Here is a 14,305-nt window from a genome sequence, read left to right as displayed (position 1 = left end):
TTAATTTGAAGCTATTTCTGTTATCTCTCCAACCTTTCCAACATTGTCAAAAATCTGGCAACTGGAATTCTATACAGCATGCACTTGTCTGCCACATGTAGTGACTCAAATTGCAAGTCCTTCATCTGGCCATATCTCTACTGGTTCTATCCAGGGGGTTTCAGTATTTTCTCCACTTGTCATCCCTCCTCCTGTTTTGGAAGTGCAGACTGCTGACTATTAAACTAATGCCCATGAACAGAGGCTTTTATTCAAAAATTTTGCTAGTATATGAAAATTCCTTAAGGGTAAAACTCACAGAATTTAGAGTTACAAGCTGATAACTCTTATGCATTTTACTCTTCTGTCTCATCATAGTCCTAACCCAATTGTAGAGTTGCTCATAGCTGTAGATTTTTCCCCAAAGCATTACACCACCTCATTTTGCAGGTATGGTTTGCATTTCTTCATTATACATGTAGAATCACATTTGAATAAAGGCAAACTTTGCTTAAATCGGCCAAGGTTACACATGATTGTTGTCTTGCTGTAACTGAGTATCTGAGGACTATGTGTTAGCATTTAACTCTTCAGTCTTTATTCATCCATAAAATTTACCAGCTAAAATTTCTCATTGTTCTAAAACCCCTTATAAAGATGAATACCCCTGACACTCTAAACATGTACTTGCAGCTGAATTCTAGATTCTAATCAAAGAAAGCAACCAGAAAGGAGTCTGGTTTTTTGTTTGTTTGTTTGGTTGGTTTCTTTTTTTAGTTGTTTCGTTTTGTTTTCATAAAAGCTATGTTTATTGGTGTAAATGATACTCTCAAATTTATTTTTGTGTTTTAACAGGGAATCCTACATCAGTTTTTCTATGGTTATACTTACATTGCCTTAACAGAGTGTTGTGTATGTGCACAACATGCATATGAACCTCATGTCATCACATTGTGTTACTTATTGTGATACGTTTGTAGGACTAAGGTAAAAATTCTTCCCAAGTCTCTGTGCATAATACTTCTTTCATCTGCTATCTCTTGAGAGCCAAATCCAGGCAATAGGAAACTGAGCCAGGAAAAGACACCACATGCATTTTAGATTAAGTGGTTATTTTTAAGTATAAAGGGTGAACAACCTGTCCTTTTTAATTTTTGTAGTTTGCTATAATCTAACAGTAACTAAATGATCATCATATTAATGGAAATACTGCTTTTTATTTTCTAACTATTAGAACTGACTCTTCCCTTCTTTTAGAGTTGTAATTAGCTTAATTAGCTACACTTATGACCAAGACTGATGTGGGTGTAAAATACTTTAATTCTAATACTGGAAATAGTGGAATGAGTTAGGTAGAAAGGTGACACACTGAAAAGCTGTTTGGAAAAACATTGTTATAGTCAGGCCTGCTAAGCCAAAGCTATCATAACATTTCAATAGTGTGTTTTTTCCTATTTTGATTCCAGTTCCCTTTTTTTTTTTTTTTTTTACCTGGGACACTTGGTACTATAAAAAATGTAAAAGTGCTATGGAGGCAGTGGAACATCAGTCAGCTGCAGACACGCAGATCAAGAAATCAAACTGAAACTACATCCTGGCTTCACATGCAAGTGAAGCACTCTCATCACTGTAAACAGTGTTAAGGGCAGTCACTATGTGGCAACTTTGACAGCTAACACCTCGGTTTCCAAATATTCTGTCCTCTCTTCTTAGGACTCTTGGCCTTTTCGCATATTGTGCTGCACTGAATAAACAGAAGCAGAAACTGAAGCTCTTCAAAAAGAGACAGAAGAACAGATGAAAAGGCACTGCAGCTATACAGAGAAACTTGCCATAAAAGCTGTCCACAGAATGTCCCATTGCATTCCTGCTCCTGGGATTAAACTTTTTTAATCATGCCCAGATCTTTAGCACTTGTAGTACAACTTTGCACAGAACACTACAAAAACATATCTTGTGTTCTTGGGGAACCTTCTCAAACAACTTTCATATGGGCAGTGGCCAAATGGTCACCTACATTCCTGGAGAATGTTTATTTATCAGGAAGTGAAGGACACTGAAGTTGTCTTGATGCAACACTTGTGACTTTGACCCTTGCCATTCTTGGCTAGTGAAAGGGAAACTACTCGTACTTTTTTTTTTTGTTTGGTTTTTTTTTGTTTTTTTGGTTTGGTTGCCAATATGGCATCAAGAGAAAGATCACAACTTCCCTTCAAGTCCAGATATTCTGTGTTCAACAGCCAGAGAAATCAGTGTGGATATAATAGCACTCTAGTTAATTTCCATGCCTCTTCCATGTGAACTCAAAGAGAACTTAGAAGACCAGCTGTCTTGGAACCTGTGAATTCTATGTGTGTAAAAGCATTCAGGGTAGAATGAGAAAAAGCCATTCTTATCCTACTAAAACCTTCAGTGCTGTCCTGAAGTGCTTTATTACTCTGTCCTGAGATGCCAATACCGTAAATATGTGGCAAAATGAAGGGCAGTCCTAGCACTGCCGGGAGTCCATAGTGGAGTACCCATGGAACTAGCATTACTTGGTGGGATGGGAATCTTATGGGAACTAGTCCTTTGGTCACAGACAATTCTCCCTTTTTCAAAATTGTAAAATAAATTGGACTCACATTCAAGGATGATACGGGCTCCAGAACTAACAAAGCTCAACAGTCTGTGTTTATCACTTCCCTAAATACCAGGGTGTCTCAGTGCTTGGGTGAGAGATTGTCACAGAGAAAGTGCATATCCAATTATCGACTTGAGTAGAACAGAAGCTGTCAAAAGAAAAAAACCCCCACATATTTTTTAGCACTCACACCCGCATTTCTACATTCATTGGCTGAAGATACAAACCCTGCTGTTCAATCCAACTGGTATTTCAATAGAATGTATTTATTTGGCACAAAGCTTTTAACTGGCAACAATGTCAAATAATAATTTTATGATCTCCCTTGAAGCAGGAAAATGTCCCATTCTAGCAGAGGGTGGTCTGGCTTCAGCTATTCACATTTTTCTCATCCTTGGCTGGACTACCGCAGCAATGGACACCTGCTTTCAAAGCCAGCAATGCTTTAGAAATCCCACTTAGCTCAGAACAGCTTTGTTGATCTTATCAGCAGCACACTCCCTTGCAAATGCATTAGCCTGGCCTTCAGCCTCCAAAAAGCCCAGACTTAACCACAAAGACTGAACTGTTAATGATGTTTAAAGTATCAGGCTGTAGCATCTAGCCTATTCATTGCCTCCATCCAGAAATTTCTGGTCCGAAGTTGCATCCTAAATAAAACTGGCGCTGAAGAGCTATGCACAACACTGTACCTTCCATTTAGAGTTTTCTGTCATCATACCTGCTGCACCATAAATACATAGCCTAAAAACATATAGATATGTAGGACAATCCCTTCCATAACAATTCAGTCTCTTGCACACACAGGGGAAAAAACTGATTCTTGACTTTTCATCCTAAAAAGAAGGGCACTCCCTTCTTTTTTTGGCCTGGAGTATGGCGTTTGGTGAGACCTTATTCCCTTTGACTCCTGCTGCAGCGAGCTCCTGGTGCGTTGGTGACTCCTGCTTTTAGTACTGTTAAGAAAAGCTGACAACAAGGAGGTACTACACGGAAACTTCGAATATTCTGCAAGAAAAATGCTTGTAATTTTAATTTTCTAAGTGAATTTTTACAGTTTTCATCATAAAATGACTTCAGGATTTTTGAAGCAGTTATAATAAAGTCTTGCATTTTGAAGGAATCCTTTTATAAAGCAAAATGTTTTTGAGCTACTCTGCAAATACAATATGTTTTTCAGTTTTGCAGTTTTACTGCAAAACATGACTTCTACATGCAAGACCTGGGAAGATTTCTGTTTTTTAAGAGGGGTTTACTGAGAAGCTGCAACAACATCTGCAGCAGCTGATCACCCACTTCCTACTTCATTTGTAAAGTGCAGAGAGCTGTGCTCTGCTCTGCTTCCCTAACCACATTTTGGTTTAGACGCAAGCCATGGTTTCAGGTTTCACTATTATGCTGCTTTGGAGCTGCTCAAAGTGAGCAGGTAAACTTACAACATAGCTGAAACACGGTGCTTTTGATTGTGCTGTTGTTAGACATACTGTGTCAACAGAGACACAAAGGTCATTTATTACACTACTTACACTTTGAAAACAAAGAGCATGGAAATTTTCTGGTTGTTGCTCTCTTTGAGTCCACAACCTACTTTTAAAAATGCCCAGATACAATCCTCTATGAATTTTCTTTTCTTTTATTCTTCTCTTCTCACTTGTTTCTCCTCGCTGTTAGGTGGTTAAGCTCCTTTTTTTCTCCTGGGTAGGAAAGAAATTACATCCCAAAAGGATGGAATTTCCTACTAAGGGTAATGGGGAAAATGAAGAACTAAGTCTACATCCTTTTTCAGATCATTTTGCTGATGGTTGCTCATACATCATGAACAAGATTATCAAAGGAGGTGGAGAATGTGTCCTTTCTTAAGTGAATTCTCATTTGTCTTAATTGGAAAGTCTTGTTTCCACAACAGATGCACAGACTACCTTAGGGGTGTTTCGCATGACACGCAACTCCTATTCTATCCCTTATATTCTCAAAAATGTCATAGAGTTGACATATTAAGTCCTAGACCTCATACCTGGTACGGGATTTTTCCCATTTCAAGTATGTAGAGACAAACAGATGAAGAATATACAGCACATGAAAGTGAGCATCTAAATCTACATTTAAGGCTGGTAGCTGAAAAGTGTTAAGCATAGTCTTACTCCCAAAAGAAAGCTCAGAGTTTCGTGCAAAGTACTTCAGTATGTAAAAGTTTGCAGGACTGAGTTTTATGGTGACTAAATTTGAGGTTAGATATTCCTAATTCTTCACGTGGCCAGTACTGACTGGTATAAGGAAAGTGACTTCTCACCACAGATGTGTTATCATAAACAGAAGCCTATCCTTATCTAAATGGGAACATAAAATTAATTCTCAATTGAACTACAGTTGAAACTCTTCATTTCTTTGATAAAAAGTCTTAAGAACTACTTCTGGTTTTAATAAAAAAATTATAAACCTGAGCCAATTAATTTTATGTTGCATGGTATAATTTCATATGCAAGAAAAAAGAATAACAAGTGGAAGTATTCAGAGATGGAAAACATGTAAGATAGCAATAATTAAAAATTAATCTCTTGTAATTAATTTCTAACTGAAAGAGAAGGCAAAAGAAAATGTGTACAATAATGTAAAGGCAAGCAAAAGAAAATGTACTGAAAAATTTTACTTAAAATGTGACTATCTATTTCTTTACTGAAAAATTTTACTTAAAATATGACTATCTATTTCCAAAACTAAAAAAAAAAAAAAAAAAGATGAAGGGTTTTATAATTTAATACCTATTTTTCAATGTGAGAAATAATTACATCACACATAGCAAGGTATGTAAAAAATAATTTTCACAAAAAATTCCCATGCAAGAAAGTCTTGCATTTGGGCAAGTTTGAAGATTTTCTCTTCAGAATTTGCAAACAAGGAACATAATTTTTCCAAATGCACACATCTGAGGAGCATTCAATTTCAAGAGGAAACCAATGACCTCAGGAATGTTCACTAATAAAATCAACCTTGTAGGATAAAAAAATTGTGAGATACTATTTCAAAGGCCTCCTAAAAGTGTTACTATTAAATGCTTGGTACTTTTTGAAATATATATGAAATATAATGAACAATGATTTTTAAAAAAATATATTTCCTATCATGAACTATATAAATTTGTGTTGTGTTACCCATGTAATGCTACAAAATAATGAAGATTCATTAAGAGCATTTCTTCCTATGAGCCAAAATAGGTCTAGAAAATAAGAAGATTAAAATACTTGCACCAGTAGGGCACAGATTGTTTCAAATTCAAACATTATGCATGCTGCATAGGTTTTATCTCTGTGAGCTGCTATGGAAGTATTATTAAAAGAGTACAGAGAAATCAAGACTTTCAGCCCAATGACAAATCTCAGTACACATCGAACTTCAAATGCAAGAAGTATATGCTAAACATTCTTGTAATTATGAATAAACAGACTTCAAAGCATTTTTTTGGAGCTAGACACATTTAAGGTTCAAGATGCATTCTCCAGTAATGGTATTAACAATATGTCCAGAACTCCATCACCACAGAACTTTTGTGTATCAGGAAAAATGCTTTTTTTTCCCAAGTTGATCATAAAGCTGTCTATAAAGTAATGTGATATGCTGGATACACTCCCTTGCTGAAAATAATTGTAAAGTACGCTTTAAGCAAAATATTTGTCAGCTTAAAGAATGGGAAACTTTCAGCCAGTTCTTATCATTTTTACCAAGCTCTAAATTAAAGTTATTGCTATGCTCTATGTTCACATTATTTTCTGGATTATGGACAGGTTTCAGAACACGCGCAGCTTTGGTACAGCAGAGATGCTTTTCTAATGTGACTCCTATGATGCAACCATATGATGAAGGTCCATAAAAGGGTGTTTCTTCTTGTGAATCAAAACAGGTATAGGAAATAACAAGACTTCAGAAACTAAATTAAGGAAATAGTGCTAAGCAGAAAGAATTATTCTGTTACATCAGTTTTACTCCTTTTTCTCTAGCAGCTTCGTTTCTGTCACCTTCCATGACAAAGTCATGGCTGTCTCTTTTTTTTCATCTTCATGAATTCTCCTTTCTAACTACTGCTCTTAGCACTCCTTCAGATAGGTTGCTCTTGTATGTAGTGTAATCCTCAAGGCACTGTATTAAATTCATCCAGTAGTAACCCTGTTGGAAGCTGGGCAATAGTTTCAAGTAGAGCATGACACATCCTGTGCTTAATTCAGTCCCTTGCAGAGGTCCAGACTGATTGTGTGAATATGTTATGCATATACTTTGATTCAAAAGAGAAGGGACCTGAAAACCATTCAAACTACATGTCAAACCTCTTACCAAAATTATTAGGTACATTTGCATGGTTTCTGTTCTGAGCCCTAAATTCTGCATCTCGGGTTCTGAAGCCTCCACTCAGGAGTGATTATAGCTGACTCAATGGGATTTAGAGTAGTTACCTGCAGGAACAGCTCTAGAATTCACGTGCAGTCTATAACAAATGTATACATGAGAAAAATATATTTCTGTGCCTCCACTCTCTGATACAAACAACCCACATCGTAGTGTTAATTTTACTAGAACCAGAAATTCTTGAGGGGAACAAGTGTGACACATAAAGCCTAACAAACAAAAATGGAGATATTTAGGGGAAGTACCCGTTGCAGAAGCTTTGACAATTCACAATTGAGAACTGTCTTCTGATGTTAAATGGATAAAATTTATTCCTTTAAAAATAAAAATATGCTCTAAGATATTAGGAAAATGTTGCAGACTGTTGTAGACAAGCACAATGAGTTTAAATATTAATTTGCAATGGGTTTTGTGTACTTTTGCCTCTTTATGGACAACAGCAGCAAGTTGCACTCTGAGCAATCACCTGTAAGAAAACACTCATGTTGGTTTATCTGTTTCCTTAGGCACATAAATAACTGTCTCATTCATATTTCTATCAGGATGATTGAATTAATTTTAAAATTGCAGCGATTTATCTTTTTTTAGTATTGTAAGCCATATTTGCAGTTTAATTAACAGTTTTGTTCCCATATTTAGCATAATTATGGGAAAAATCCCGTCCTTTGAAGGTAATGCTTCAAAAGTTCCAGAGTGGCATGGTTTCCTCCATAGCCTTAATATTCTTTGTTGCAGAGGTTCTGAAAGATTCTGAAAAATTTTCTCTCTGACTGAAGCAGATGGACAGCATGTGCCGACTTTTTGTCCATTGAGAAACTGAAGCCCCTGTGTTAACTCTTCATGAGTTGCGCAGAAGTGTGTAGGGAACTGGGGGTTCTCAGCCTCTGACTGACTTTGTGTGTGTGGCCACCTGTAACTGGATGATCCCACTGCAGCCAGTGTGGCTCTCCTTGGGAAGCAACACTACAGTTATGGCCTCACATGGAAAGCTGTCAGCAAAATGACTTTTTTTTCTCTTTTTTTCTAACACCTTGGTTATAAAGCAATATAGTTGGTATTATTTTCTGAACACAGAAAGCACATGCATGTCATTGATTCTGAATTGATGTAAATATGATCCCTCAGGGAAAATTACTGTAATGGGACTTAATACAGGAATTTACTATTCTGCCATGTATTCACAGGCCCAGAGAAGAATTTTTTAATGCCTGTCTTCACTGGAAAACTGTAACATTTCGACTGTCAGACTTTCCTGAAGAAGACATTTGTATCCACAGAAATTTTATAATGAACAATTTTTCAAGACTACGTGAAAATTTCTAATCCACAGCAAAACCAACACCAAGCTGGCATCCCTTTGTATTTTTGCAGGCAGGGTGGATGATTTAAATCCTTCTCCCACACATAGCTAAGTCAAAGCTGTGTCAAAGCTAAGTCCGTCAGCCTCAAACATTTAATGTTATTTCATGCCCAGCGAGCACTTAATTTCAAAAACTAGTAAAACAGGTTTCATGGGAAAGGATAACAACCAAAGAAAAAGGGGTGAATTGATACTTCTGAGAAGCAGAATTCAAACTCTTGTTTTAAATCAGGCAATACCAGGTTTTCTATACTGCAAACACATGCCTCTAACATAAGTGTAAAAACCGCTGGAGGTTTTCTCTTCTCAAAGGACAACACAAAGCTTAACTTTTGCCCTAGTACAGACCAAAAGCTCCAAAGGTTACATCTCAGAAAACTTTGTTGCATGAAAAACAATTTACATTTGCTTATTCTTTTTATACAGCACCTGAATAATAGCAGCAAATTAAGCAGCCACAGAAAACTCCTGTTCACCAGGACACAGTAATGAGCAGGAAGAATCTGTTGTGAGGGTGATGTCTTCCTGATATGACTTTGATACTTGAAATGAGAGCTAAGAAAAAACATCCAGTTCAGTTTAACTGCCCTTCCAAAGTAGGTAGATTTTGTTATTTATGTTCCAAGAAACCCATCAACAATGAGTAACTGCTAAGCTAAAAAGGAATTTGTTCTAGATTCACTCTAGAACACCTAGTCTGTCCACCAGACCTGCTCTGTGTAGATTTCTGGCCACAAAGAAATGAGCTGCATTAATTAAAGCCAAACAGAACATCCAGGTCTACATGCCAGCTCTGCGGGGGAAGGCTGAAGTTCAGGGCCACTATGAACAGTTTCACATGGATGTGGCTTCTAAATCTTTCAGTCTTGACCTGACCCTGTGAGATAGAGAAGACCATGCCATATCCTTGATTTCTACTCAGTAGTGTGAGTTTTGCAACATATTTGGGAAATGACCAGTGCCACCATGCTGGGCAGCTCCATCCTTACCTCATGTTCCCAGTGTGACTCATCAGGGTGGTAGCTGCTCTAACCCCTGGTTAGTGACAATTGGACACCCTCCTTCTAGCAAAAATGCTGATATTATTCTTATAGCCCTGCTCACAGTGCTAATTTAAAATGTACAGGATAAATATTTCTAATGCTCAGTTTTAAAAAGAAGATGAAAAAAATGATTTGTGTTGAAAACTGAATGGGAACCAGAAAAAAATTTTAAAAAATAACCAACAGAACAAAAAATTCTTCCATTAATTACTTAAAGTAAACTAAAAGATGTATTTTTTAAAAAACTGCTGTTTTCTGTGTTTCCAACCCCTGTTGGAACTTCTCAAAGTTTTAACCAGCAAAGTTCTTAGTCTTTTTATCTAAACAAAACTACCTGTGTAGTTGGCTGAAAATGCTGTCTTTCTATATTAATGTTGTATATGGGCATATATATTTTAAAGAGATACATAAATTTCCCCCATTTGGGGATCTTGGCCTGATCTTGGGTTTGTTAGAAAATTTACTTAACTGTAGGTTAACAGAGGAAAACCAGAATAGAGCAGCTGACAAGAAAGTACAGTTTTTTATTACTGACACACTCGTAATTTTTGAGTAGAATTAATAGTAACACCACATATAGTTGCTTGCTGACTCTGTGTTTTTAGTGACAGTTTTTGTCTTGAGAGAAATAAGCTCTGAGTTTTTCATCTCACCATAGCTCCTCTGAACCTCTTCTGTCTCAGGAAAACCAGCATTATGTGTATTCAGAACTGCTGAAACACAAGTCATACTGTATTCTAGACACAGAAGGTACAAGGACAAATTATGTACCAGCAAAATTACATGAATGAACCTGATATACCACACATGCACAGCATGGAGTCAGAGCATCTGTTGTCAGCCATTTTAGTGCTCTGAAAAACACACTGAGCATCTCCTTTTCTCACTAACTATACTGAAAATTGAAGAGCCAAAGTTTGATCTGTTTAATTAAATCAGGACTTAAACATCTGTTGAGAAAATACTCCCTGACACAAGTTATAGCTGCATCTGACTAGTTCTGAGAAACAGATGAACCTGATACAGAAAACATTCATCCTGCACTTTATCACTGAGAGGCAGAGAATACAATTTTAATTTCTGTCCTGTACAGAAGAGACACAAGACTAAGTTAAAGTTTTAAGGGGTTTTCTGATGCACAAATGTCATATTATTTCCGAGCTGGAGATTCCATCTGAAATTAACCTGGTACTAAGTGCTTCAAAAAGCTAATGCCCAAGGAAGCAAGAATGGAGTGGACTTACTCTTTTTTTGGCTGCTCTTCTGGAACTTTTCCAGGTGCACAGTGGGGGGTCTCTTGGGCTTCTGTGGGGGCTGGCCCAGCTTGAACACTGGGGGCAAGGCTTTCTGCTTGGGCATTCTAGAACTCCTTTCCCCATCTTCTTTCTCTTGTGGTTCACCTGATGGTCCTGCTGCAGCAAGTGCTGTGTTCATCTTATGGAGTTTATGAGAAGAAGAACCTGATTCTTCCTGGATGATTTTGTTAACGAAGATGTTCTTGGCAGAAATCATTCCCTTTTCTTCAGTGTTTTCTTCCACGTTTTTGGGGGCTCCTTTTAATAAGCTGGACCTGAGGCCAATAGGTTTCAGAGTTATTTTAAGAGAATTACTGCCTGCAGCTTCTGCATCAGAGTTACTATTTTCATTCATTTCCTTTGCTTCTTGGGGTGCACGTAAATTTGTTTTAGGTCCTGGCAGTCTTTGCAGAAAACCACTTTTATTAGAAGTGTCTTCATTCTGAGAGACCTTATTGTTAAGAGAGGGTTTCTGTGCAAGTGGTGGTTTAGAAACAGGAGGTTTGGGCTCATTTTCTTGTGTTACAGACCTTAATTTTTCCTTAACTGCAGCTACTTTTGAAAATTCTGGTTTTGCCTCACTCTCCTGTGGTGCAAAATTTAAATTTGGTTTTTGTCCCAGAGAACTTTTTTCTTTATCAGGAGCAAAGAACTTGTTCCATGCAGGTTTTGGGTGCAAATTTGGGTCTTCTTTTGGTGGGTCACTGGTTTTGACAGAGAATTTAGTGCCTCCAGGTTTTTCATCATTTCCTCTGTTAGTGGGTTGAAGCTGAACACCAAACCTTTGTGCCACTGTGTTCAGATGTGGTGGGTTTGGATCCTTCCCTGTTTTGTCATCACTTGAAGGCTTTACTCCCAGAGGAGGCTTATGGTGAGCAAATGATGCAGGTCCTTTAGTTGCAAATTTCTCTAGTGCAAGTTTCCTTGTCTGTAATCCTGTAGGGATATCTTGTCTTGGGATTTTGAAGGGTCGACTGTTGGAAGCATCCTCTGTGTCTCTGCTACCTGCCTCAGATTTCTCCATTAATAACCTCACACGTGGCTTGCAGCTCTATAAACATAAAGAAGGGAAAAAGAAAGAGCAGCAATGAGAAAGTCCTGTTGCAATGTTCACAAGTACTGTATTTTAAAGAGTTTCCTGGTCTGAGGCTTTAGTACTGCTGATTGGCTGAGGAGGTGTTATATCTCATCTTCCTGTAGGGTTAAGAGAAGCCGATCATTTTGTTACATCCTTGCTGCATTTTTGTATCTTTCAAATTTTTAATTCAGGTACTGCTTTCAGGTACTGCAGCTTCTTTTGGGCATACTATAATTTCTGTTTACTTTTGGAATTGTGAACTAGACACATAATAAATGTAAGAAAATACATATGACTTCAAAATTAATATACCTACAAAACTGAGTGTTCTGTGGTGAGAAGCCTAGATTGTACTAGAACCTGGGGGAATGTAGAAGATTAGTGTTATTCCTGCTAACTCTTTGGAGAACTGCAAGTTCCTTTGTGAAAACAGAAATTCTTCTGGTTGGTGCATGTGTGTGTCAATTTTTCTTTCCTTTCTCAGCAATCTTCTTTCCTGCTGCTCCGCCCACCCTCACTTTGTCCTTGTTTCTCTTCTCCATTCTGTGTCTGAATAAAATTGTGCCTGTGTGGATAGCAAATGAAACTATGTAAAGTAAAATGGAAAGAAATGATAATAAGAAATTATAACCCCAGATAATGTCAAAATTACCAAACTTCTTGTAAAAAAAGAAGTTGAACAATTCCAAGATAATAAAACACAACTTTGTTTGAAAATAGATGTTTTAATTGGTTAGCCCTATTCAATAACTTTGAGGACCAGTCTTTAATATCAAGTGAACCCAAAATCTCAATGCATTTGAATTCAGGAAAAATAAAACAGAACAATGTGCAGTATGAGAGCAAATGGGAGTGAGTTGGTCCCATTGCACTGGGCTGGGACCACCTTTAGATTCTAGGAGCCTTCTGGAGGAAGGTCTCCTCTCCTAGCTGACAGTGGCAGCAGGGATGCAGCTATAGCAGATACATTGATACATCCAATTTGCAACTTGTTTGAGTAGGATTTTCTGTGTCAGTTAAAATGTAACACTTGTGGTATAAAGCAGGAACGTTTTAACCAGGAAGGGTTCTGAATCATCTGTTTGTAGACGAAGGAGTATTGCTACAAAGCATAATAAAATGGTGCTTGAAAAAAGGATTAGAGGTTGAACAATGAACAGTGTCTTCACTCAGTATTCAGTGTTGAGTGTTTAGGGATTTTTTTTTTTACTTCAATAACAAGAGCTTCTCAATTGGGCTTTTGCCCTATTTGCTCCAAGCCTTCCATTTGACTGTATCTTATTATACAAATAGCCTGTTATTTTGGAGTAGTTATATACCTGAGACTTCTGCAATTTAAAGTTAACTTTCCCAGTCAGCATTGCCAGGAAATTCAGTCTTTCCAAACTGATTGTGTTGTTCTACAAATTACTTACATTAAATAGAACCAAAAAAAGATAGGCATAATGAAACTTATACCCAGAGACCATATTGTTGGGTATTTTTGCACAGATAGAGAAGGGAGGAAGTACACATTTACTAAGGAGATTATCAGGGTTAAGCCATCTACTGCTGTTTGATACATGCGCACTCACACACACACAATTACATTGCAGACGTATGTATACGTATCACTAATCATTCAAGATTTGTCCCAAATTACCTCACAAGCACCGATATTACCCACTTAAACAGACAGTTAAGCCAACTGCAAAGCCAGAGAGAGTAAAAAAGCCTTTTGTCACTGATCTCTCTTGACTTAGTACTAATGTATAGTTTTTTTTAAGGTCTGTAACAAACTCTAGACAACCAGAGATACTGTAATTTTACCTCATGTCTGAGGTCTTCAGAGCTTCTAAGCTAGGATTTGATCAGCTACTTGGCCAATTCAGCATCTCATTTCTTTTGAAAGTCACAGCAACAAATTAATTCCTTTGCTATTTCTTCCACTTGAAATTTAAGAAAATTTACTGTGCAAATGACAATACTTTTTACTAACAAGAATAATTCAGCATGTAGACCGCTAGGAAGCTAGGACTGTGGCTTTGAAGAAAATGTTATTATTATATGGTCTCTGAGGACTTTTCTACATTTTTTAATAGCCAGATTACATGAATTACATCAATTACATGAATTACATCAATTACATTAATTCATATGTGCTTTCAAATGCACTGAACCATTTACTACTGCCATGTTAGAAATGTCAATGGATTTTTTAAAATAAATTCCTTCCAAATATTGAGAACAAACCTTTCCCTAGTCATGCATATTTACAAGCTCAGTGAGAGTAAAAAGCTTCTGGACTTGTGGAAGTGCTTGCAATCAACAGTAAAGCCTCTTCCATTTACTTAATAGGAGTAGTAAAAGGTAAAGGTAATAGTAAGACTCAAAACAGATTAAGAAACTTGGTGAAATCTTTCTGCTTCTCTTTGGTGTACATCACCAGTTTCTGCCTTCATAAATTGTGTTATATCAGAAGCCATATTGTGGATTCTAATGCACAGCCTGACTGGTCAGGTAGACAGTGGGGAAGTGGGGAAAAAAGAAAAT

The 14,305-nt window shown here is 37.1% G+C and overlaps 1 protein-coding gene across 3 annotated transcripts in view; it reads right to left on the bottom strand.

Annotated features, from left to right (window-relative positions):
* The window catches only part of FYB1 (FYN binding protein 1), a 43,737-nt gene that overhangs the window by 26,065 nt on the left and 3,367 nt on the right, over nt 1-14,305 (bottom strand). For all 3 annotated transcript variants that reach the window (XM_085043751.1, XM_085043753.1, XM_085043752.1), the window contains exon 2: nt 10,645-11,746. In XM_085043751.1, coding sequence (XP_084899877.1) covers nt 10,645-11,719 — 1,075 coding nt within the window. In that variant the 5' untranslated portion in view covers nt 11,720-11,746. The remainder of the gene's footprint in view (nt 1-10,644; nt 11,747-14,305) is intronic.

Source organism: Lichenostomus cassidix, chromosome Z (assembly GCF_008360975.1).
Source record: "Lichenostomus cassidix isolate B80296 chromosome Z, HeHo_3.0, whole genome shotgun sequence".
Taxonomy (NCBI): Eukaryota; Metazoa; Chordata; class Aves; order Passeriformes; family Meliphagidae; genus Lichenostomus; species Lichenostomus cassidix.
Note: the sequence above shows the minus strand (reverse complement) of the source record. Positions and strands in the feature narration are given on the sequence as shown.